Source organism: Bombina bombina, chromosome 6 (assembly GCF_027579735.1).
Source record: "Bombina bombina isolate aBomBom1 chromosome 6, aBomBom1.pri, whole genome shotgun sequence".
Taxonomy (NCBI): domain Eukaryota; kingdom Metazoa; phylum Chordata; class Amphibia; order Anura; family Bombinatoridae; genus Bombina; species Bombina bombina.
Window position 1 is genome coordinate 485,777,244 of NC_069504.1, and position 27,678 is coordinate 485,804,921.

Below are 27,678 nucleotides of genomic sequence, written 5' to 3' on the forward strand. Positions count from 1 at the left end.
TGAGGTATGTTCAGTCATTTACTTCTGAAGAGACTGTGATATTTCAGAAATGGCTGACATAGTCCCAAAGAGGGAAGGGGTAAGCAGTAAACCTATAGACATAAGAAGGGGTATTACTGAAATCCTGTGTATTTAATTTTTATCAGGGCTAAATGCAGCAAGAAATTATGGCAGCATGGTTTAGACACTGGGGCAGCATAACGTTTTTTTAATTGCAAAACGGTTCAATATAACTGGTGTTTGTACATTGTGCTGGGGGTTCACATGGCTATAATCATACAATTTAGAAATGCTTATCCACATGGCTAGTTCTACACCGCTTTACATGTGGTTGTTTAGGCTGAGAGTACATCGTATATGATGGGCGGGGCCTAATTTTCACGCTTCAGATGCGCAGTTGATTTTGTCAAGAAGGCAGCAAACTTCAGCTTCGGTTGGGCCCAAACTGAGATATTGTCTACCGGAGTGATATTGAGACGTTTGTCAGATCCCTGGGGGCAGGTAGGCACCACAGCAGAGCTGTGGCGAGGTGCAGAGGTTTGTCTATGTTTTTTTCATAACGGTTTTGTGTTACATTACTCATTTAGGAGGTTTAATATGCCCCTTGCTTGCCAACGCGCTTCAGGCGTGGCCTCAGTTGGCTTTGGCCAAATTCATAAGATTCCAGTCGGACAATATCACGACTGTAGCATATATCAATCATCAAGGGGGAACAAAGATAATCCGATAGACGGAGGCTCACTATTGCCATCTATCAGCAATCTATATCCCAGGAGTAGAGAACTGGGAAACGGATTTTCTAAGTCATCAGACTTTTCATCCGGGGGAGTGGGAACTCCATCCTGAGGTCACACCGAATGGGGCACACCGAATTGGATCTGATGGCATCTTGTCAGAATGCCAAACTTCCTCATTACGGGTCCAGGTCAAAAGATCCCCAAGCTGTACTGATAGATGCTCTAGCAGTACCTTGGTCATTCAACCTGGCTTATGTGTTTCCACCATTTCCTCTCCTGCCTCGTAGGATTGCAAGAATCAAACAGGAGAGAGCTTTGGTAATCCTAATAGCGCCTGCATGGCCACGTAGGACTTGGTATGTGGATCTAGTGGACATGTCCTCTCTGCCACCGTGGAAACTTCCGTTGAGACAGGACCTTCTCATTCAGGGTCCGTTCCAACATCCAAATCTAAATTCTCTGCAGCTGACTGCCTGGAGATTGAACGCTTGATTTTATCTAAGCGGGGATTCTCTGAGTCGGTCATTGATACTTTGATTCAGGCTTGTAAGCCTGTCACTAGAAAGATTTACCATAAGATATGGCATAAATATCTTTATTGGTGCGAATCCAAGGGCTACTCATGGAGTAGGGTTAGGATTCCTAGGATTTTGTCCTTTCTCCAAGAAGGATTGGAGAAGGGATTATCAGCTAGTTCCTTAAAGGGACAAATTTCTGCTTTGTCAATTTTACTACACAAGCGTCTGGCGGATGTCCCAGACGTTCAGTCTTTTTGTCAGGCTTTAATCAGAAATAGCCTGTGTTTAAACCTATTGCTCCGCCATGGAGTTTGAATTTAGTTCTCAATGTTCTTCAAGGGGTTCCATTTGAACCCATGCATTCCATAGATATTAAGCTTTTATCTTGGAAAGTTTTGTTTTTAGTTGCTATCTCTTCTGCTCGAAGAGTTTATGAGCTTTCTGCGTTTCAATGTGAATCGCCTTATCTTATATTCCATTCTGATAAGGTGGTTTTGTGTACTAAACCTGGATTCCTTCCTAAGGTTGTTTCAAATATTAATAAGGAAATTGTTGTTCCTTCTTTGTGTCCTAATCCTTCTTCTAAAAAGGAACGTCTGTTACATAACTTGGACGTGGTTCGGGCCTTGAAGTTTTACTTACAAGCGACCAAGGATTTCTATCAAACATCTTCTCTATTTGTTGTTTATTCTGGAAAACGTAGGGGTCAAAAAGCTACGGCTACCTCTCTTTCTTTTTGGCTGAAAAGCATCATCCGCCTGGCATACGAGACTGCTGGACAGCAGCCCCCTGAAAAAGTTACGGCTCATTCTACTAGAGCTGTGGCTTCCACATGGGCTTTAAAAAACAATGCTTCTGCTTTTGTAAGGCTGCGGCTTGGTCCTCCCTTCATACTTTTTCCAAATTTTACTAATTTTATACTTTTGCTTCTTCTGAGGCTATTTTTGGGAGAAAAGTTATTCAAGCAGTGGTGCCTTCTGTTTAGGTATCTGTCTTGTCCCTCCCGTTCATCCGTGTCCTGTTGCTTTGGTATTGTATCCCACAAGTAAGGATTAATCCGTGGACCCTTGGTATCTTGTAGAAAAAAAGGAAATTTATGCTTACCTGATAAATTGATTTCTTCTACGATACGACGAGTCCACGGCATGCCCTTTTTTTTAAGACAGAATTTATTTTATTTCAAAACTTCAGTCACCTCTGCACCTTTTAGCTTTTCTTTTCTCTTCCTATACCTTCGGTCGAATGACTGGGGGTGGAGAGAAGGGAGGAGCTATATATACAGCTCTGCTGTGGTGCTCTTTGCCACTTCCTGTTAGCTGGAGGATAATATCCCACAAGTAAGGATGAATCCGTGGACTTGTCGTATCGTAGAAGAAATCAATTTATCAGGTAAGCATAAATTTCCTATTTTCAATGGGACTTCCTTAGTGCTGGTATTACGAGTCTGCCTGGGAGGCCAAAAAGTGAGCAGTACAGCCTATACCGTCAAGATCCATACCATAAACTGAAAGTAAGTAGTTATGGGTTTTATGCTACAACGCCGTAACATAAAAGTCATAACTAAAGTGCTGAAAAGTACACTAACACCCATAAACTACCTATTAACCCCTAAACCAAGGCTCTCCCACATCGCAAACACTAAAATAAAATTATTAACCCCTAATCTACCGCTCTGGACATCGCCGCCCCTATAATAAACATATTAACCCCTAAACCGCCGTACTCCTGCTTCGCAAACACTAGTTAAATATTATTAACCCCTAATCAGCTGTCCCTACCATCGCCACCTACCTACATTTATTAACCCCTAATCTGCTGCCCCCAACGTCCCCGCCACTATACTAAAGTTATTAACCCCAAAACCTAAGTCTATACCTAACCCTAACACCCCCTAACTTAAAGGGACAGTCTAGTATAAATAGATATAATTTCATTATTCAGATAGGTAGACTCATATGCTAATTTCTAAGCCTTTGAGGGCTGCCTCTTATCACATGCTTTTTAAATCTCTTTTCAACACAAAGAGACAGAAAGTACATGTGGGCCATATAGATAACAATGTGTTCAGGCACAGGGGGTTATTTAAGATTTAGCACAAAACAATGCTAAAGACAATAGATAATAAACAGTCACAGTCATGTGATCAGGGGGCTGGAAGAAGGTTCCTAGATACAAGGTAATCACAGAGGTAAAAAGTATCACCTAGATTACGAGTTTTGCGTAGAGGCTATGCGGTGCTAACGAGCAGTTTTCTCTCACCGCTCACTTACCTACTGCGCTGGTATTACGAGTTTTCAGAAACCCGTCGTTAAAAGACAGGAAGTGAGCGTTGAGCAAAATTTTGCTCATTACCGCACTCCAATACCAGCGCTGCTTAAGTCAGCGGTGAGCTGGTCGTACGTGCTCGTGCACGATTTCCCCATAGGAATCAACGGGGAGAGCCGGCTGAAAAAAGAGTCTAACACCTGCAAAAAAGCAGCGTAAAACGAAGTAACGCAGCCCCATTGATTCCTATGGGTAAATAAAATTTATGTTTACACCTAACACCCTAACATGAACCCCGAGTCTAAACACCCCTAAGCTTACACTTATTAACCCCTAATCTGCCGCCCCCGACATCGCCGATACCTGCATTATACTTATGAACCCCTAATCTGCTGCCCCCAACATCGCCGCCACCTACCTAAACTTATTAACCCCTAATCTGCCACCCCCAATGTCACCGCCACTATAATAAACATATTAACCCCTACACCGCCGCACTCCCACATAGCAAACATTAGTTAAATATTATTAACCCCTAATCTGACGTCCCTAACATCGCCGCCACCTACCTACATTTATTAACCCCTAATCTGCCGCCCCCAACGTCGCCGCCACTATATTAAAGTTATTAACCACTAAACCTAAGTCTAACCCTAAACCTAACACCCACTAACTTAAATATAATTTAAATAAATATAAATAAATATTCCTATCATTAACTAAATTATTCCTATTTAAAACTAAATACTTGCCTATAACATAAACCCTAAGCTAGCTACAATATAACTAATAGTTACATTGTATCTATCTTAGGTTTTATTTTTATTTTACAGGCAAGTTTGTATTTATTTTAACTAGGCAGAATAGTTATTAAATAGTTATTAACTATTTAATAACTACCTAGCTAAAATAAACACCTAACACTACACTATAATTAAATAAATTAACTAAATTAAATACAGCTACCTAAATTAAATTAAATTAGCTAAAGTACAAAAAAACAAACACTAAATTACAGAAAATAATAAACAAATTACAGAAATTTAAACTAATTACACCTAATCTAATAGCCCTATTAAAATAAAAAAAAACCCAAAATAAAAAAAACCTAGCCTAAACTAAATTACCAATAGCCCTTAAAAAAAGGGCCTTTTGTGGGGCATTGCCCCAAAGTAATCAGCTCTTTTACCTGTGAAAAAAAATACAAACAACCCCCCCAACAGTAAAACCCACCACTCACACAACCAACCCCCCAAATAAAATACTATCTAAAAAAACCTAAGCTCCCCATTGCCCTGAAAAGGGCATTTGGATGGGTATTGCCCTTAAAAGGACAGTTAGCTCTTTTGCTGCCCAAACCCTAATCTAAAAAATAAAACTCACCCAATACAACCTTAAAAAAACCTAACACTAACCCCCTGAAGATCGACTTACCATGAGACGTCTTCATCCAAGCCGGGCAGAAGTGGTCCTCTAGACGGGCAGAAGTCTTCATCCAAGCCGGGCAGAAGTGGTCCTCTAGACGGGCAGAAGTCTTCATCCAAGCCGGGCAGAAGTGGTCCTCCAGACGGGCAGAAGTCTTCATCCAGATTCCGATTGGCTGATAGAATTCTATCAGCCAATCGGAATTAAGGTAGAAAAAATCCTATTGGCTGATGCAATCAGCCATTAGGATTGAAGTTCAATCCTATTGGCTGATCCAATCAGCCAATAGGATTGAGCTTGCATTATATTGGCTGTTCCAATCAGCCAATAGGATTTTTCTACCTTAATTCCGATTGGCTGATAGAATTCTATCAGCCAATCGGAATCTAAGGGACATCATATTGGATGACGTCACTTAAAGGTACCTTCATTCTGTTTTAGTCGACACCAGAAGAGGATGCTCCAAGTTGGATGTCTTGAAAATGGACCCGCTCCGCGCTGGATGGATGAAGATAGAAGATGTCGTCTGGATGAAGACTTCTACCCGTCTGGAGGACCACTTCACCCGACTTGGATGAAGACGTCTCCAGGTAATTCGATCTTCAGGGGGTTAGTGTTAGGTTTTTTTAAGGGTGTATTGGGTGGGTTTTATTTTTTAGATTAGGGTTTGGGCGGCAAAAGAGCTAACTGCCCTTTTAAGGGCAATGCCCATCCAAATGCCCTTTTCAGGACAAATGTTTTTTTATATAGTATATTATTTGAGGGGTTGGTTGTGTGGGTGGTGGGTTTTACTGTTGGGGGGTTGTTTGTATTTTTTTTTTACAGGTAAAAGAGCTGATTACTTTGGGGCAATGCCCCGCAAAAGGTCCCTTTAAGGGCTATTGGTAGTTTAGTTTAGGCTAGGTTTTTATTTTATTTTGGGGGGCTTTTTTATTTTAATAGGGCTATTAGATTAGGTGTAATTTAAATTTCTGTAATTTGTTTATTATTTTCTGTAATTTAGTGGGGTTTTTTGTACTTTAGCTAATTTAAATTAATTTAGGTAATTGTATTTAATTTAATTTATTTAATTATAGTGTAATGTTAGGTGTTAATGTAATTTAGGTTAGGTTTTATTTTACAGGTAAATTTGTATTTATTTTAGCTAGGTAGTTATTAAATAGTTAATAACGATTTAATAACTATTCTACCTAGTTAAAATACAAACTTGCCTGTAAAATAAAAATAAATCCTAAACTAGATACAATGTAACTATTAGTTATATTGTAGCTAGTTTAGGGTTTATTTTATAGGTAAGTATTTAGTTTTAAATAGGAATAATTTAGTTAATTATAGTAATTTTATTTAGATTTATTTAAATTATAGTTAAGTTAGGGGGTGTTAGGTTTAGACTTAGGTTTAGGGGTTAATAACTTTAATATAGTGGCGGTGACGTTGGGGGCGGAAGATTAGGGGTTAATAAATGTAGGTAGGTGGTGGCGATGTTAGGGACGTCAGATTAGGGGTTAATAATATTTAACTAATGTTTGTGAGGCGGGAGTGCAGCGGTTTAGGGTTTAATATGTTTATTATAGTGGCAATGACGTTGGGGGCGGCAGATTAGGGGTTAATAAGTGTAGATTGGGGGCGGCAGATTAGGGGTTAATAAATATAATGTAGGTGTCTGCGATGTTGTGGTCAGCAGATTTAGGGGTTCATAAATATAATGTAGGTGGCGGCGGTGTCCGGAGCGGCAGATTAGGGGTTAACATTTTTATTTTAGTATTTGCGATGCGGGAGGGCCTCGGTTTAGGGGTTAATAGGTAGCTTATGGGTGTTAGTGTACGGCGTTGTACCATAAAAATCTTAACTACTGACTTTAGAATGTGTTAGGGATCTTGACAGGGTAGGGTGTACTGCTCACTTTTTGGCCTCCCAGGACAGATTTGTAATACCGGCGATATGGAAGTCCAATAGAAAAAAGACTTTACGAAGTTTACGTAAGTCGTTTTGCGGTAAGGCCAAAAAAGTGTGCGGTGCCCCTAAACCTTCAAGACTCGTAATACCAGTGGGCATAGAAAAGCAGCGTTAGGACCTCTTAACGCTGCTTTTTTACCCTAAAGCACAACTCGTAATCTAGCCTTATATTAATATAACTGTGTTGGTTATGCAAAACTGGGGAATGGGTAATAAAGGGATTATCTATCTTTTAAAACAATAACATTTCTATGGTAGACTTTCCCTTTAAATATAATTAAAATAAATCTAAATAAAAATTCATATAATTAACTAAATAATTCCTATTTAAAACTAAATACTTACCTATAAAATAAACCCTAAGCTAGCTACAATATAACTAATAGTTACATTGTATCTAGCTTAAGGTTTATTTTTATTTTACAGGCAAGTTTGTATTTATTTTAACTAGGTAGAATAGTTACTAAATAGTTATTAACTATTTACTAACTACCTAGCTAAAGTAAATACAAATTTACCTGTATAATAAAACCTAACCTGTCTTACACAAACACCTAACCTTATAGTACAATTAAATCAATTACCTAAATTAAATACAAATACCTAAATAAAATACAAATACCTAAATTACACAAAATAAAAACAAATTACAAGATATTTAAACTAATTACACCTAATCTAATAGCCCTATCAAAATAAAAAAGCCCCCCCAAAATAAAAAAAAACCCTAGCCTAAACTAAACTACCAATAGCCCTTAAAAGGGCCTTTTGTGGGGCATTGCCCCCAAAGAAATCAGCTCTTTTACCTGTAAAAAAAAATACAAATACCCCCCCCAACAGTTAAACCCACCACCCACACAACCAACCCCCCTAACTAAAAAAACCTAAGCTCCCCATTGCCCTGAAAAGGGCATTTGTATGGGCTTTGCCCTTAAAAGGGCATTTAGCTCTAATGCTGCCCAAACCCTAATCTAAAACTAAAACCCACCCAATAAACCCTTAAAAAAACCTAACACTAACCCCTGAAGATCCACTTACAGTTTTGAAGAGCCGACATCCATCTTCAACGAAGCGGCAAGAAGTCCTCAGTCCTCCAGACGGGCAGAAGTCTTCATCCAGACGGCATCTTCTATCTTCATCCATCCGGCATGGAGCGGGTCCATCTTCAAGACATCCGGCGCGGAGAATCCTCTTCTTCCGATGACTCTCGACGAATGAAGATTCCTTTAAGTGACGTCATCCAAGATGGCATCCCTTTGATTCCGATTGGCTGATAGAATTCTATCAGCCAATCAGAATTAAGGTTGAAAATATCCTATTGGCTGATGCAATCAGCCAATAGGATTGAGCTCGCATTCTATTGGCTGATTGGAACAGCCAATAGAATGCAAGCTCAATCCTATTGGCTGATTGGATCAGCCAATAGGAAAGAAGTTCAATCCTATTGGCTGATTGCATCAGCCAATAGGATTTTTTCAACCTTAATTCCGATTGGCTGATAGAATTCTATCAGCCAATCGGAATCTAAGGGACGCCATCTTGGATTATGTCACTTAAAGGAACCTTCATTCGTCGGGAGTCTTGAAGATGATCCCGCTCCGCGCCGGATGCATGAAGATAGAAGATGCCATCTGGATGAAGACTTTTGGGGTTTTTTTTATTTTGAGGGGGCTTTTTTATTTTGATATGGCTATTAGATTAGGTGTAATTAGTTTAAATATCATGTAATTAGTTTTTATTTTGTGTAATTTAGTGTGTTTTTTGTGGTAATTTAGGTATTTGTATTTAATTTAGGTAATTGTATTTAATTTTGGTAATTGATTTAATTGTACTATAAGATTAGGTGTTAGTGTAAGACAGGTTAGGTTTTATTTTACTGGTAAGTTTGTATTTATTTTAGCTAGGTAGTTATTAAATAGTTAATAACTATTTACTAACTATTCTACCTAGTTAAAATAAATACAAACTTGCCTGTAAAATAAAAATAAACCCTAAACTAGATACAATGTAACTATTAGTTATATTGTAGCTAGCTTAGGTTTTATTTTATAGGTAAGTATTTAGTTTTAAATAGGAATTATTTAGTTAATTATATGAATTTTTATTTAGATTTATTTTAATTATATTTAAGTTAGGGGGTGTTAGGGTTAGGTTTAGACTTAGGTTTAGGGGTTAATAACTTTAGTATAGTGGCGGCGACGTTGGGGGTGGCAGATTAGGGGTTAATAAATGTAGGTAGGTGGCGGCGATGTTAGGGACAGTAGATTAGGGGTTAATAATATTTAACTAGTGTTTGTGAGGTGGGAGTACGGCGGTTTAGGGGTTAATAGGTAGTTTATCGGTTTTAGTGTACATTTTAGCACTTAATTTATGAATTTTATGCTACGGCTTTGTAGTGTAAAACTCATAACTACTGATTTTAAAATGTGTTACGAATCTTGTGGGGTAGGCTGTACCGCTCACTTTTTGGCCTAAAGAAAAAAATTGTAATACCGGCGCAATGGAAATCCCATTGAAAAAAGACTTTACGCAAATTTCGTAAGTTCATTTGCGGTACGGCCAAAAAAGTGTACCTACAAGACTCATAATAGCAGCGGTTGTAAAAAAGCAGCGATATGAGGCTTAACGCTGCTTTTTTACTCATAACGCAAAACTCGTAATCTAGCCGTTAAAATAAATACAAACTTGCCTGTGAAATAAAAAATAAAACCTAAGATAGCTACAATGTAATTATTAGTTATATTGTAGCTATCTTATGTTTTATTTTACAGGTAAGTATTTAGTTTTAAATAGGAATAATTTAGTTAATGATAGTAATTTTATTAAGATTTATTTTCAATATATTCAAGTTAGTGGGGTTAGGGGTTAATAACTTTAGTATAGTGACAACAACATTGAGGGCGGAAGATTTCGGGTTAATAACTGTAATGTAGGTGGCGGCGACGTTGGGGGCGGAAGATTAGGGGTTAATAACTGTAATGTAGGTGGCTGCGATGTCGGGGATGGAAGATTAGGGGTTAATAAGTGTAATGTAGGTGTCAGCAATGTCGGGGGCGGCAGATTAGGGGTGTTTAGACTCTGGGTTTATGTTAGGGTGTTAGGTGTAAACATAACTTTTCTTTCCCCATAGGAATCAGTGGGGCTGCGTTACGGAGCTTTACGCTCCTTTATTGCAGGTGTTAGGCTTTTTTTTAGCCGGCTCTCCCCATTGATGTCTATGGGGAAATTGTGCATGAGCACATAAAAACCAGCTCAAAGCAGCGCTGGTATTGGAGTGCGGTATGGAGCTAAATTTTGTTCAACGCTCACTTATTGCCTGCTAACGCCGGGTTTATGATAACCTGTAATAGCAGCGCTGTAGGGAGGTGAGCGGTGACAATAACTTGCAAGTTAGCACCGAGCAGCTCTTACCGCAAAACTCGTAATTTAGTTGTTTGTTTATTGTACTTTGGGATATGTATCCCTTAAAATAATGGGGCCATTTCACTTTGGTTTAGTGTTCTATTTGTATTTAAGATTGGAGTAATTTTATAATCTCTAAGTAGATTGTTTATTTTGTTTCTGCTGTTTCAGTTTTATAGCCTTTCTGAATAGTTTTTTTGTTGAATCTGTTAGTAGGATTTTCTTGACTTTTTAAATTTTTTTATTGTGCTATTCCTTTTATTTGTGTTGCTGTTTCTGTCATTATTTATATTATTGTAAGAAATATATCATTGACAGGCCTTTTTTAAGAATGTTATGGAGGGTCTGCTATTGTTGTGTTTTTAATCTAGACTTTTATCTCCTTCCTTTCTGGGAAAGACATTGTTTGGATTCTTGTTATGTCTCTGTTTCTGGAGGTTTCAGGACAATTGTCCAGGGGTATTTCTAAGCTTCTAATCATTTTAGTTCCTTTAGGACCTATAAGCTGTTTTTTTCTGTAAGAAATTAGTTTTATCTGCCTTTATCTAGAAGCCAAGTTCTGTTTGGATTGAACTAAATATCCAGGCCATCCTCCACTATTTCTAAATTTGCTTGTGGTTATTCCAGCTCTATTGTTGCAATAAGGGATATTTATTTGTATTTTTCTTTTCATTAGGAACATTATCATTCTGAGATCTACTTTTTTGAACAATCATTTGCAGTTTATTGCTTTATCATTTGCTTCAGTTCCTAGAATGTTTTCTAGATTCTGGGTGCCCTTTTGCCTCTTCAGAACTCAGGGTGTTGTAGAGTGTCTTTGTCTGGTTCTAATCTTTTTATTTAAAAGATTCTTTCTTCACCAGTTTATTGTTATTTCTTCAACATCATGGTTGGAAGATCTTTTTTCCAAGGTGTTCTTTAATTCTTCAGATAAAGGTTCCTTTCTGGTGTATCATTTGGATTCAATAACCATGAGATTTTCTTTGTCTGATTACAGAAGGCTGAAGTAAGTTTTAGCTGGCTTAATTCTTCAGTGTCTTCTATTCCCTCTGCTGTTTTTTGTATTGGGGTATTTGGATTTGTCGTTGTAGCATCTAATGCTTCTCTGTTTTTTGTTTTTTTGTGTGAGATCTTTCTCAGCTTTGTTTGCATTGCCTGTGATGCAGGGAACTTTCTCTGCTTTCTTTGTAATTTTGGTCTGATTTTCAAAATCGGTCTGTACCTGTTTTGGTGGCTGAATCATTGCCTCATTTTGCAGAAGTTTTCTTTTGCTTGTCCTTCTTAGACAATGGTTTCTTTAGATGGGGGCTCTCTGGGATTCTCTGAGAGTACAAGGGGTTTGAGCTCCTTGGGAAGGAAGCTTGCCAGTAAATATTCTTGAACTCTATACTTTTTACAGGACTTTTCAGAGTTGGCCTCTACTTTCTATTTCCTGTTTCTATCAGCCAATGTTTTTTAATGGCTTATTTCAATCATCAGGGTAGATTGTTTCTTAATTTTTTTGTGCAGTTTGGATTGGATAAGGGATTATCTCCAAGTCTATTGAAAGGACAGTTTTTTGTTCTTTTTCGGGGTTTTTTCATTAGGAAGATTGCTTATCGTTCTTATTTTCATGGTTTTTTTTATTCAGGTTTTTGGCCCATATTCAGCTTGCTATACCAATCTCTCCACCTTGAGGTCTGGGTTTGGTGTTGATGTTTTGTAGGTGCCTTCATTTAAGCTCATGCATAGGTTAGTCTTTTAAGCTTTCTTTTTTGTAAGTTTTTGTGTCTTTTGGCCATCTCTTTTGTTAGAAGAGTTTCTGAGCTTTCTGTTCTCTCCTTATCTTTTTCTTTTTTAGGATACGGTGGTTTGGGGAGCCTTGTAGTTCTATGTTGGGGCTACTGACATTTTCAGACAAACTTTGGTTTGTTCACTTTCCTGATTTTATTCAGTCTGAGAGCAAGTGCTTTCTCATGTTTTTTGCTTGGAGCTTATGTTTTAATTGACATGCTTGGAGTTGGGATAACCTCAATCTTAATAGTTTTTTTTCTGTTTATTTTCCCTGTTCAGTTCTCTCTTCTTGGATTTCTGGAATGACACTTCTGTTGACCTATTTTGGCTAGCAACCTCTTAGTTTTTCTTGTTTCTTTGTCTTTATTTTCTTCCATTGTTTGCTTTTTTGGTGGCAGCTTTTGGCACAAAGTTCTTCATGCAATGGTTTTAGCATTATTTTGCCTAATGGTTATTTTATGTGTTCTTTTTTACATAATCTCTTTTATTTGGAGGGTTTTGGATATAGTTTCCTTATGGAAATAAATATGTTTTTTAATCCACCCTACTTTTTTTCATTACTCGTGGACTCTCCACAGCTTTGGTATTGGTTTCCAGGAGTAATGGATCGTGGACTCTTTACCAACTTTATGAAAGAAAACATAATTTATGCTTACCTGATTAATTTCTTTTTATGGCACATCTTTTTCCCAGCTCCTATATTTTATTGCTCTTTTTTATTTTCCTACCTCTTTTTGCTTGGCTATACATCAGACTAACTTTCAGATGTGTTATATAGAGCTCTAAGGGATTGGGAATCTTTGCCTCCTCCAAGTGGCAGAGGTCATTTCCATGAGTAATGGGTCATGGACCCACCAAGAAAGAAATTAATTTATCAGGTAACCATAAATTATGTTTTTGCATCATGTATTTTGGATTCTGATAAATGCATTTACATATTTTGTAATAATTTGTTAAAAATGCTGTCTGAAAAACAGATCTTAACGGCTTTGCAATTAAATCTGCAATTAAAGGTATCACTTCTTCATTCATTTTTGTTCTCAAAATAATTTGTTTTCTTCTTATCCACCGGCTAACACCTTACCACCGATTCTTCACACCACTTTAAGAAGTGATTTATAGGTAAGCATGACTTTTGAGTGAGTTTATTTGAAGAATCAATTTGTATTTTAATCACCTCTTTACCGTCATAGGATGTGCTGCAGATCAGTGGGTAGTGTGGAACCTTCAGTTTGGCACAGAGCATAGTGGAATTTACAGAAGATTAAAGACAACTGTAATGTGGCTAGACACATCAGGGATGGTGGAATCATATGGTAAAACACTGTTGCCCTCCATTTCCCCTCCTTCATATACATCATCTGACATCCCATCTATACAACACTGATTCACCATTTCCCTCCATTCTATTTTCCGATTTCATAGTCTTTTCATCTTGTTTTCCCTTTCCTTTCCCCCTTTCATTCTCATATGGGAAGAGTATTACTAGACTTATAAAATAAATTAATTATTCAGTCTGATTTAATGACCAAATTTCAGGCAAGCCAATTTCCACCAAGTTTTATTATGTTATTTTTGTGAAGTGAATCCTGAGTTTGACTTTTCAGTTCACTACCTTTTTTTGGCAGACTTATATTTTTTTTTGTACATTTCCTTGGAGAGAAAACTCTTCTTCTTTTTTTTTTTGACCTGCCCTGGAATCTGCTATTAAACAGAATGTAGATAGTAAGAGCTATTTTTTTCTAAGAACAGAAAAGATGTGTTTTCTCAGAGAATGTGTTCTTGGTTGTTGAAAACGCTTTCCTGGAATTCAGCCCCAAGGAATCCTATGGGAGGCAGGTTATGATTTTTTTCTACAAATATGGCTTTCACATTTAGTTGACCCTTGAGTAAACAGTTTTGTTTTAAAGGATTTGCTTTAATCTCTCTCTATATTCAGTCATTTCATGAGTCGTTTTGTAGATCTGAAGGATGCGTGCCTTTATGTTCTACTTAATACAGATCATTTCAAGTTGCTAAAATTGGCTGCTAAATATCTCCATTTGTACTTTATGATTGTTCCCTTTATGCTAGCCACAGAGTTTCTGGCAAAGGTTCAGTTATCTGAATGAGTTTCTGGTTAAATGTATTTCCAACAGAAGTGTATTTTATCTTTTTGTAGATTCCACATAAGACCATTGTAGCTTTACTTCCAAACCAAGTGGAATCATTGCTCAATGAGTGAGGTTATTCCCCAGCTTTTAGTTGGTGATAGATACTTTAGGGGAAATATTCTCATGCAGAACAGTTGAACTGTGTGCACCACAGAGTCTATAGTAGAGAATCACATTAAATATTTTGTAACGGGGGGACTTCCGGTGGCAGCAATGATGCCGGTCGCATAATACACTGGCTCCTGTAGCTGCCCTTTCAATCTAATGAATATCTTCTGTTTTAAAAGGCATCTATATTTTATATTGATAACAATATGTCCCTGATATCAGGTGGAGCAGTTTGATACCTTTATAGATGACTGGTAGCCACTCTACCACTACCCTGAGCCTTAAACCCCCTCTCCTTGAGGGAGGCCTATATACACTAGAACCATTGTCTAAGTTTGAGGCAGAAAAGACAGTGGTAGTCTTAAAAAGCTGTTATTACTCAATTTTTACCCCAAATATGGCGTATTTAGCAGTAAGCATACTTGCAGCACTCAAACCTTTACCTCTGTACTTGGAAACAGTTGAACTGGATGTCACAATGGCCCTTGATGTTGCTACTTGCATTGCTGACAGCTCCAGCATGATAACTAGGTCACCAGCACTATCACCTCCGCAGATATATTCTGGAGAGTGCAGCCCCAATAACGATGGGGAGGTCCTGACACCCTCTACAAGTTTAATGTTACTTCACCTTAATATGGAGCTTGCCGAGAACTTACCTGAAGAGGAAGAGGAGACTGAGACCTGATGGGTGACAGTCACAAAAGAGTTGGCGGTGCCTGAACTGCGTATAGCTTTAAGTATGAAGTCTAGCCGCGGAGAACAGATGGACAAACTACCGGAGGTAGAGATCTTGATAGATTATGCCACATGGCTTGCTCTGAACAGGCTGCAGAGACTGGTATTTCTAATAATCAAATTCTTTAGCCCCATGGCTACAATATTTGCTAGTTGGTCTATGCTGGAGGACTGGAGAGGGCTGAGGAGAGAACTATTGAAGGTGCAGATTGCAGAGCACAGTTTGCCAGACATTGCATTTAAGTCCATGATATCTGAGTTTATTTTTCTAGTTTGTTAACATTGTGTAATGACTGCTAAATAATTAATGATAACCAAGTCAAAAAGAGCTTGACAAAAGAACGTTGTTTACACCTTTAAATTTGAAAGAGTATAGCTAAATTATATTATCACTAAAAGTAAAACATAGCTTTTATTTAAACATATTTAAAGAAAATGTGGGGATAGTCATTACAATTCATACACACAATTGCCATTCAAACCATATTAAAGACACATTGTCTCAGCCTAGTTAGAATAATCTGGTGCAGAGGTGATATGGTGCTGTATACTGGGATTCTGTGAGCTAAATCAGTCACATAGGTGATTCAAATGAATCTATGCTAACAACTAAACTCCTTCAATCCGGGAGCTGAATTTACTTTTATCTATCTGTAAATTACAAAACCACTGCTAAGTATGAGGTTATAGGCTGTTAGACAAGCAATTTAAAACATGGAGATAAACTCCATTGGAGGCTCCCCTGACGCATGTTTCACTGGCACTTCTTCTGAAGAATGACTATCAGCTCATTTTATTTTAATAAGTTTAAATAAAAGCAAATTTAATAACAGAAATAAATTGGAAAGTCGTTTAAAGTTGCATGCTCTATTTGAACCATTAAAGTTTAATTTTGACTTTACTGTCCCTTTAAACAAAACTGCAAGTGCAGAAACCACCAGCGCCTTCAAAACTAATGAAAAATATCTCATAGCAATGTTAACTTGGAGAAACGCTTAGATTTGCAAAACTAATAGGGAATACGTTAGCCTGCTGTTGCAGATACTGATTTATAAACTGTCAGGGTCAAAACAGTGACACTAAGATAATATATATATACAGTATATATATCACTTCTGATAAGTGGATTTTGTAAAGTTTCCTCTATCCCTGCAAGTGAAAGAAAGGCAATATTGCTCTCATGAAAAGTTAGACACAGAGGTTTGTTGAACGCTTGATGCAAGTGTAATGCAAACGCTATCCCTTTGTCTTGCAAAATATTTTCCTTTTTTACCTCATTTTGGTTTTATTTTTTTTGTTGTTGTTTTTTTTAGAATTTTGGATCTTCAATTTTCTCTTGAATCTCATTAAGCAATTGATGTTGGGAGACAACCGACTGAGACGTTTCATTGAGATCTTCTACTGTAGTATCTGTGTGTTCGTCAAGGGAATCGGTCCACCCTCCTAGGTCAGCAATCTCAGTCTTGATTTCAGTTAGGCTGTTAGTCACAGCAGTATGCATATTATCAATTTTATTCCATAGTTTTTTGAAATTTGTTAAAGGGCCATGAAACCCAAACTTTTTCTTTCCTCCTTGAGAAAGAGAATGCAATTTTAAACAACTTTCTAATGTACTTCTATTATATATTGTGCTTCATTCTCTTGATATCCTTTGCTGAAAAGCATATCTAGATAGGCTTAGTAGCTGCTGATTGGTGGCTTCACATAGATGCATGCCTTGCGTGATTGGCTCACCCATGTGCATTGCTATTTCTCCAGCAAAGGATATCTAAAGAATTAAGCAAATTAGATAATAGAAGTAAATGGGAACGTTGTTAAAAATTGTATTATCTACATGAATCATGAAAGAAAAATGTTGGGTTTAGTGTCCCTTTAATATATGTGTAGAGCCAGATCTTTCAGGTATACTTTTGTTACTGGTGTTAATTCTTCTTCCAAATGTGTGGATTCAGTTTCCTGCTCTTCCAGTACCTTTGTTTCCATATCTGTTATATTTAACGTTTTATGGTTTTGAGAGGTCTTGAAGAATTTATTCATGTTGGTTGTTTTGGGGAGTTTATCCCCTTTCACAGATTTCCTGGTTGACATCTTCAGTGCTAAACCACTTATTTGTGATGAATTTGTGAGGTGTCTTAATGTAGGTATTGATAGTGCAGCTTTAAGATGCTTGCCGCTAAATAAACCTCACACCTCCCCTGTGAGTAATGGAGATATTGCCTTCTTTACTGCTTGTCGCCTTCTGTCTACAGTAAGTTAACTTCAAGCATCACCACATCTGACAAAGTCCTGCATCAAACTTTTTAATAGTTTGTCACGTTGCATATAATTGCCACCAAATAAATGATATTTTAATTTAATATATTTAATATTTTATTTAATTATTGCATTATAGTCCACCTTGTGATCACATACCTTCCGGATGACTATGTATTGCCTTTGGCTCTAAAGGATCATCCTCCTGAAGAAGTGACTCGCTAACTTCTCAACCAGCCGGAAGGAGAAGCCGTCTTTACACTTGTCGATACCATCTTGAATCTGCTGATTGTGTCGCATGCGGCCCAGGAACGTACGCCTCGCATGGAACGAGGTATGTGTCTTCACTCTCCGCAGTTGCTACTAACTGTGTTGCTCTGTTATGATGGGCTATGTTGGGCAACTTTCCATCGAATATGTGCCAATAGCGCTCAAAACAGAGCCAGTGTGGGCCTTTCAGAGCGTGGGCCTTTCAGGTAGATGTGCTGTGCTGTGGTATTCCGGTACCGGATCTATTCCGGACCTTAGCTGGCTCTGTCTCCGGCTATTAAATAGGTGTTATGGATACCTGGGTATTACCCCCCAGAACAGACTGTAAATTGTCACATTTAAGGACGCTAATTTTAATTGTGGTCAAGGTGCTGCATGGAGCTCACAAACTAGGCAGCCATATTTGAGCTCGGCCAAACCACGCCCCTTTTTTTTAATTTTATGGTTATGTTTGTGTCTCAGCTTCACATCCTGAACCCAGCGTAGCAAGATAAACAACCCTCAAGCTAAACTTTTACTTTTTACTTTTTTTTTTTTAAAGAGAGTTTTAAATAATGTCTGCCAGGATAAGGTGTAATCACTGCCCCTGGTCCTTTCATGTAAAAATGATTGTCTATATCCTACACTTGTCACTATAATGAAGCTGAAATTAAAAAAATCTCATAACTGGTCTATTTTAGCTTCCAGATCAAGCTCACGCCATATTATTTAGTTACAGCATGATATATGTGGTTGACTAAGTAATATCATCTTCTTATGACTAGGTGCCAGAAAGTTTCTGGCTTGGACCACCTTAAAACCAGTACCTATATACATAGCCATCAGTATTATACTATTTAACCCTAACCACTATATCTAACTCTCCTCACTTGGTAGCAACAGTGCTACCACTATACTATATATTATAATAGTCCTTTAACCCTAATAGAGCTGCAACAACTAATCGTCATTGATAATAATCGATTATGAAAATAGTTGTCAACGAATCTCATAATCGATTAGTTGGTTTGCAATTAGTTGGTCTGTGCACAACACCAGCTGCTTCACTCCAATGAACTCCTGCACATGGTATTGTGTTTTATGGTTATGTCCTTAGCCTAAAGGACGTCTACAGACGTCTACTTTTCACTTTTTCAGGACAGTATAAGTTTACAACTACCCCTGGCTTATGTGCAACCCAGATATAATAGTCATCATTTGGATCGTTTATATTAAATCTGGTGATTTGGAACTATGCTTTGCATGATATAGTGCTGAGCTTGTTATTTACACCTTGCCCCTAGATTGATGGGAGTTATTTAAATTGATGTGCACTATTATCTGTTTGCACAATTATTAGCGTATTGCTTGCTATTACTGATTATATGTACTGTATAAATAAATGTGTAAGGCTTTGTCCTGTTATTGATATACAGTCCTTAGCGCTTTTGATTTTGTTTTTTATTGTTTTTTTTATATTTTTAATAAATTGTGATAATATGTACCAGATTCAACCTTTATAAGTATATATTTGTTATTTTTAGAGCGGACTAGATATTTCCCCTAACCTTATAGCTGGTTATTTACCACTGCATATAGATATTCAAGATATTTTTATGTTAGAATGAAGTCAAGGGTTACTTTATTGAGAGGCCCCTTGCCAAGGTAGAAAACACTTAGCATTGGTGCAGAGATAACAATGATAAATATCCCACTTTGGTGAAATTGTCAAAACCCTACTTATACACCTCAACAGCCTTTTCTCTGCTGCAGGAAATATAGCTGCAAACAGAGAACCAGCCTTAGCCAGGAGCATGTGGACATGTTGAGATGTATAGCTTAGAGGAGAGAAGGGAAAGAGGTGATATGATAGCAACTTTCAAGTACATTAAAGGGTTTAGTAAAACTGAGGCTGTGGGTATTTTACATAAAATGGAAAATTCAAGAACAAGGGGTCATATGAGCTCAAGCTAAAGGGTAGTAGATTCAGGAGTAATTTGAGGAAGCACTTCTTTACAGAAAGAGTGATTGATTTATGGAATAAACTTCCTCAAGAGGTAGTAGCAACAAACACTGTGGGGGACTTTAAAAATGCATGGGACAAGCATAGGGCTATCCTACGAACTAGATAAGTTTATACTGTTAGGTAAGGTCGGGCAGACTTGCTGGGCCTATGGCTCTTATCTGCCGTCAATATCTATGTTTCTATGTTTCTATGTTTCTATGTTTGCATTTCAATGCAAAGTTTCTGAAAGAGTGAATAACAGAATGTTATTAACAGTGATAGTCTAACTCTTTCTAGATCTACCTCTTTTCAAACAGTTTGTGGTTTTGTTTTGTTTAATTATAAAACTGTGCTCTGCTGCTTAAAAATTGAAGAAACAGTTGTGTTAATGTATAGTTTTAGTCTGAAGTTTATATTTGTAACACTCATTATGTGGATTTTAATTTAAAACATAGAAAACTATTATTGATTCTCTTTTTATCCGATTAGTCGATTGATCGAAAAAATAATCGGCAGATTAATCGATTATGAAAATAATCGTTAGTTGCAGCCCTAAACCCTAACTACAACCTCCTACCACATAAATAAATTTAAACCACTTCTGTACTGTGCAATATTGCCAGTGTACATACTGATATCAAATTCTCATTGGTTAACCTGATTAACCAATTAAAATTGGGAAAACAAATGAAGAACCAGAGTGTGGAATCGATAAAGAAGATGAGGAACTGTTACTTAAGAGATTGTTGATAGTATTAGGATACTCTTGTAATTATGTGCTAGCTGCTCCCATATAAAGCAATATCTTTTGCTATCATTTGGAATCTGCTGCAGTGCTTAAATGGCTTCACTTTTGAGTGTTTCTAGTGTTACAGCTGCCCCACAGCTATAGATAGTCACAGGGCTGTCACTATGATTTGGCTCTGCTGCTATCATTAGTAACTTGTACAGGGTATAATGCAGTGTTAGTCTAAGGTTTTTGCTTTGTAACACCCCTGAATCATATGTAAAATTAAGTAACACCAAGGAGTCTTATAAAACATTATATATGGATAAAATACAAAATCTGTGGGGACCCTGGTTTTTTCATCACAGGAGAATTAACTCATTGAAATTCCTTAATTAAACAGGATACTCCTTTGCTCTAAGTTTTTCTTGGTTTCCATATTTTCCCCCTCACTCGCCACAATTTTTATTTTTTTATTTCTTAATTCATTATTTACTTATTTCTATTATTTTGATTTACTTTTTACATCATATCAACCACACTCCATTTTTCTTCCTTAAAGGGACATCAAATTTAGAATATTTCATGATTCAGAGTAAAACATTTACTTCAATTATCAAATGTACTCGGTTGTTCTTATATCCTTTTTTGAGGTGCATACCTAGGTAAGCTCAGGGGAGTGCACGTGTCTGGAAAACTTTATGGACAATGTATAAATTGGTTAAAAATAGTTAAAAGTAATGTTGCAAATTGTTGCAAAACTGCTACCATATAGTGGTCCAGACACATGCACGCTCCTGAGCCAACCTTGTCAGAGTCATCATGATTGCATTGTTGCCTGTATACTTACTATGTTGTTATGTTTTGAGTGTATCACCCCAAGCTAAGTGTAATATTCTTAGGGACTAGTCCTGGCTGAAATAAAGTTCAAGCATCAGAAGTTCCTTTTGGAACTGTGGGTCCCTTGCCTGGTTCTTTTAGGAATTCCAGTGGCAGAGATTAAGGACCTGCTTTCTGGCCTCCCATTTCCTTGGTTGTGGTGATCAGTTACAGAGTCTGAAGACCTGTAGGTAAAGAGCTGGCCTTAGGGCCAAAAGCGTCTTTGTAAAGATGGTATCAAGAGCTGGCCTGAGAGACTCAAAACTGTCTTTGTACAGATGGTGTTGGCAGCTGTCAGAGGGATTGATACCTGCCTGGAGGGCGTCGGTGGTCTCTGGTAATGGAGAAGGGATGGACCACGTAGTGGTACAGGTCTGGATCCCAAGTTGGAGATCAGTCACCCCTGTTACCGTCACAGGAAGTAAATCAGATTTTTTTATTGTACACTCTATCTGAGAAAAGTTGTATCCATTTTAGAGAGAGTCTACATTTCTTCAGTCTGTTTTTCTTTTCTTTTTGTATGACTCAAAATCTGTTATTTTTTAATGCTGTAAAAATGACCTATGCCCCATAGAAATATGCTCCTGTGTAGTATAATGTTGCAAGGTCAGAGTTCTAATGTCTATGGAAATGCAATCCGTCTCAGGGTGCAGTGGAAAAGCCCCACGATTTTCAATTACAGGAAAAAAGGCAATGTAAATACTAAAAGTATACAGCATTTTATTTTACTATGCATAATTAATGGGGTGTTACATTTTGATATTACCAACCCTTTAAAATTAGACTAAAGCAAATCAAAAGTGGAATTATATAAACTATTATATTACAGTAAATAATTGCTGTTTTTCTAAAGCTAACAACTAACTTAATACTTATTCTCTCGCCCATCACCTTTAGCACTAATTTCTTGTGACACCCCCAGCCAGGAGCTGTGACGCACTACTGTATCTAGACTCTCTGGTTGAGAATCAATTGTAACCACCTGTCATTTATAAAACTACAAGATATGGTTATTTTTCAAGGTGATCCTGTTAGATACACAATGGCAAATTCACTGAGCAGCAAAAATAGGTTTATGACTAACAGTCCAGAAATGTAACCCATTCAGTGCTGCTGCAGTATTTGACTGCATCACTTCACCAGTGAAAGTTTTACACATTTCTTAAGACAAGTGTTTTTATAATATTTTACAAGCTGTGGTTAACTACATAATGGGCCCCATGCAACCCCTGCTTCTTAACGTGTCCACGACCTCATTGGTTGCGGACGTCAGACAATGAGGATTGTTTGTCTGGAATGACTGACAACCAATTGCGTGAGAGCAGGGGGCGGGGTTGCATGAGTGTTTGACCGTGTAATCTTACATTCCAGTAGCTGATGCTGCTCCCCCGGAGGCCCTAAAGGTACTCAGCAAGGTTCTCGCTTTACATTTTATTAGACAACCTTAATCACAGCACTGCGACGAGTGACAAATTAAAAATAAATGTATTTTCTTTGCAATTAGTCACGTATTTTTAGTTTTGTCTGACAAACCATAGGGCTCCATTTATTAAACAGTGGACAGCATACGCAGTCTGCATTTAACATTGCACAAGCATTGCACCAGCAATGCTTGTGCAATGCCGCCCCATTATCCCTGGTGGCCAATCAGCCGCTAGCAGGGGCTGTCAATCATCCCAATCGGATCGAGATTTTTTAAGGTTAAGGAGCAGGCAAGCCTGAAACAAGGGGCGTCCAAAGCAGTAGCCCATACTGTTCGCCCCTTGTGTAATGATTTCTTTCACCCATCATTCACCTTCATATTCTTTTTCTATTGTAGCTTTATGTAAAACTACATTTTGAGAAAAGTAAACTCACTTTCACGTTTATTGAATCAATTAAATACAGGCATTATAAATACATTTCAGATTTTTTTATTTGTTAAAAAAGGAGTATTATGCTTTTTTCAAAAAACTTTGAAAATACATTGAAAATTTGGCAAATCAGGAAATCAGACAACTGTCAAGTCAACCCAGTCAGACGTTTTGTGAAATCAGATTTAGGCAATTATCCATCAAAGATATCACACATAGAAATCCTCCTGGCCCACTGCCTTAGTAGCTCACTTTGACCCTGAAAATGAGAGGCTACTTACCCTGGTTATTACTATTATTATTTTTAAATGCATACTAAACCCATTTTTTTTTCAGACATGCAATTTTAAGCAACTTTCTAATTTATTCCTTTTATCAAATTTTCTCTTGCTATCTTTATATGAAAAAGCAATAATGTAAGCTTAAGAGCCAGCCCATTTTTGGTTCAGCACCTGGGTAGTGCTTGCTGATTTGTGGCTAAATGTAGCCACCAATCAGCAAGTGCTACCGAGGTGCTGACCTAAAAATGGACCGGCTCCTAATCTTACATTTCTACTTTTTTAAATAAAGATAGCAAAGAAAATTTGATAAAATAAGTAAATTAAAAAAAAGTTGCTTAAAATTGCATGCTCTATCTGAATCATGAAAGAAAATGTGTTTAATATCCCTTTAAATCAAATACAACTTTTTCTGTTAACCCCTTGGCTGCTAGAAAGGGATGTAATATATTGTAAACCAATGTGCTGCAGTTCTGTCTGAAATTACTACAGGTATAGATTCTATTACATAAAAACAAAACAAAAAAAACAAAACAACCCAATAATGTTTTCACTGATTGTTTTGTAAGCCATTTCTCAAATTAATACTAAACATTTTGTCAGATAAAAATATTAAATCTAATCCTTTAATTCATCCATTTTACAACTTCTTTTACCTTCTCTTGATACTGGCGTCTTGAAGAGTCTAACGATTGAATGAGGGCAGTAGCATGACCAATAAACATGGCGTAGCAGGTTGCGCCAACAATCATGCTTAGCATAGTGAGCCAGACATCTGACATGCCTACTGGTGCTTGCTGTCCATACCCGATACACAGCATGTGGCTCATTGCCTTGAACAATGCGTATGAATACTGCTTTCCCCAGGAGGCATTCTGAAACATAGAATAAGAAGGGTTCATGATAGCTGCTAGATATCCGTCCAGCTGACTCTTATTCTCAAGGCAGTTACTTGAAAGGATTTTTTTTCTTTGATTCATATAAAAGAGAACATTTTAAAATGTATTACATTTTATTTTAAAGTGCATGTTCATGTCCGGAATAAACTATCATTTACTTGTCAGTAAAGCTGCGTCTAACTCAACCAGCACAACCGTGGGAATTGTCTTTTACTAGTTAGCGTAAGCAGGGAGAGTGCACAGCTGACTATGCTGTTGTAACTAAACATTTTTTTCAGGCTAAATATTTTTGGTATGTTCAATAAACCAACATTTAAAAAAAAAAATTGACTAAATAATTTTAGAGCAAGAGCAAAAACAGTTTACTTTCAACTTGTAATATGAGCGCAACCCAACAAGCGCAAAAAGTTTACTTTTAGTGCAAATAACGCTCGAGTGGAAGCGTTAATTTGCGCCCCACTCGTAATTTGGCCCTAAATGGGTTGCTGGTTATTAAAGGGATAGAAAGGTAAACATTTAAATGTGCATGGGTGCATTTAAGTGTGTAAAAGAAGAATTAGATCAATATCATTAGCAAAAATGCTTCTAGTAAAAGTTGTTACTGGTTTTCTATGGCATACGCACATATCCTGTGAAGGCCGTGCACTAGTATTCAAACACCACCCCTTCGTAGAGAGTAAGGGGTGGCTCTTATGACACAAATTGTGTCTTCACAGAAGAAATACACCACTACCATCTCTCTGAGCAGGCAGGTTGTTTGAAAACTGGTGCACGGGCCCTCACAGGATATGTGCATATGCAGCAGAAAAACAGTAATAACTTATACTTGAAGCATTTTTGTTAATAGCAGTATATTGCAAAAATGCGTCTATTTCAAATTAAAATGCACCCGTGCACATTTCAGTTTTGATTTTTCTATCCCTTTAAAATTAAAAATGCTTCAGTTTTTAAAGGGAATGAAAATGCCATAATTTTGCAGGTAACTCTTTCACAGAGGCTATACTTTTATTAGTACAAATGTAACTTTAAGGCTGGGCTAGTTTAGTGTAAATTGTTATTAATGCAGTGATACAACCCCAGTTTCCTACAACTTACTAGTGCATTTCAACTTTGTAAAATGACAGCTTATATTATCTTTAAAGGGATATGAACCCCAGAATTTTCCCCTTATGATTCAGATAGAGCACTCTTGGTGTCCTTTGTTAAAAAGCAGATAGGCTCAGGAGCAAGCACCTGTTAGGAACAGGAACATAATACGGCAGCAATTGCACTAGGTGACAACAGTGCTTGCACAATGTATAACATTATTAAAATCATTTCAAATCTGCTGTCAGATAGTGCTCTATATAGTTCATGCTCCTGAACCTACCTTGGAATGTTCTTCAGCAAAATTTGATTAACCCCTTAATGACCACAGCCCTTTTCCATTTTCTGTCCGTTTGGGACCAAGGCTATTTTTACATTTTTGCGGTGTTTGTGTTTAGCTGTAATTTTCCTCTTACTCATTTACTGTACCCACACATATTATAAACCGTTTTTCTCGCCATTAAATGGACTTTCAAAAGATAACATTATTTTCATCATATCTTATAATTTACTATAAAAAAATTATAAAATATGAGGGAAAAAATTGAAAAAAACACAGTTTTTATAACTTTGACCCCCAAAATCTGTTACACATCTACAACCACCAAAAAACACCCATGCTAAATAGTTTCTAAATTTTGTCCTGAGTTTAGAAATACCCAATGTTTACATGTTCTTTTCTTTTTCTGCAAGTTATAGGGCAATAAGTACAAGTAGCACTTTGCTATTTCCAAACCATTTTTTTTTCTCAAAATTAGCGCTAGTTACATTGTAACACTGATATCTTTCAGGAATCCCTGAATATCCCTTGACATGTATATATTTTTTTTTTAGAAGACATCCCAAAGTATTGATCTAGGACTAGGCCCATTTTGGTATATTTGCTTTTTGGTAATTAGAAGGCCGCTAAATGCCACTGCGCACCACACGTGTATTATGCCCAGCAGTGAAGGGGTTAATTAGGGAGCATGTAGGGAGCTTCTAGGGTTAATTTTAGCTTTAGTGTAGTGTAGTAGACAACCCCAAGTATTGATCTAGGCCCATTTTGGTATATTTCATGCCACCATTTCACCGCCAAATGCGATCAAATTAAAAAAAAAACTTTACATTTTTCACAATTTTAGGTTTCTCACTGAAATTATGTACAAACAGCTTGTGCAATTATGGCACAAATGGTTGTAAATGCTTCTCTGGGATCCCCTTTTTTCAGAAATAGCAGACATATATGACTTTGGCGTTGCTTTTTGGTAATAAGAAGGCCGCTAAATGCTGCAGCGCATCACACGTGTATTATGGCTAGCAGTTAAGGGGTTGTTAATTAGGTAGTTTGTAGGGAGCTTGCAGGGTTAATTTTAGCTTTAGTGTAGAGATCAGCCTCCCACCTGACACATCCCATCCCCTGATCCCTCCCAAACAGCTCCCTTCCCTTCCCTCCCCCACCCCACAATTTTTTTTAATTTTTTTTTAATATAGCATATTTACATATGCTGCTGTGTAGGATCCCTCTTTAGCCACCAACCTCCCTGATCCCCCCCAAAACAGCTCTCTAACCCTCCCCCTCTGCCTTATTGGAGGCCATCTTGGATACTGGCAGCTGTCTGCCAGTACCCAGTTTGCAAAAAAAGTTTTTTTTTTGTTTTTTTTCTGTAGTGTAGCTTCCCCCCCCCAGACCAACCCCCACCACCTGACTGATGTCTTTTTTAAAAACTTTTTATCCCCCTTTTTACCAAATGTTATTACACATTTTTCTGTAATATAGCGGTTTCCCACCCGCTCCCTCCCCGTGCACACGCCCTCCCTCCCGTGCACGCGCGCGTCCATGCGCGCCCCCGGCCATCCCCGCCCATGATCCCGCCCCCCTCCACATCAGCAGGGCCATCGATGGCTGCCACCCGCCTCCCACCCACCAAAGATACCGGCCTTCGATGTCCGGTGCAGAGAGGGCCACAAAGTGGCTCTCTCTGCATCGGATGGCCATGCAAGGATATTGCAGGATGCCTCCATATCGAGGCATCACTGCAATAACCGGAAAGCAGCTGGAAGCGAGCAGGATCGCTTCCAGCTGCTTTCCACACCGAGGACGTGCAGGGTACGTCCTCAGGCGTTAACTGTCTTTTTTTTAGGACGTACCCTGAACGTCCTCGGTCGTTACGGGGTTAAAGAAGTAAAAAAATGGTATGCTTTATCTGAATCATGGAAGAATTTTTTGGTTTCACTCGAGCAGGGGCAGAACTACCTTTGGTGCAGCAGGTGCCGTGGCACCAGGATCCAAGGGCTGAGGGGGCCCATAGCAGCCAGTCTATACATATAGGTGTGTGCAGAATGTGTAAATCCTAATGCAGGAGAGCCTTTTAACTATCATCTATCTTTCCCC

General features: G+C 37.7%; 1 protein-coding gene across 1 annotated transcript in view; it reads right to left on the reverse strand.

Annotated features, from left to right (window-relative positions):
- The window catches only part of HCN4 (hyperpolarization activated cyclic nucleotide gated potassium channel 4), a 302,556-nt gene that overhangs the window by 44,960 nt on the left and 229,918 nt on the right, over positions 1–27,678 (reverse strand). Inside the window, exon 4 of the mRNA XM_053719874.1 lies at positions 23,976–24,194. Within this exon, the coding sequence (XP_053575849.1) occupies positions 23,976–24,194 (219 nt within the window). The remainder of the gene's footprint in view (positions 1–23,975; positions 24,195–27,678) is intronic.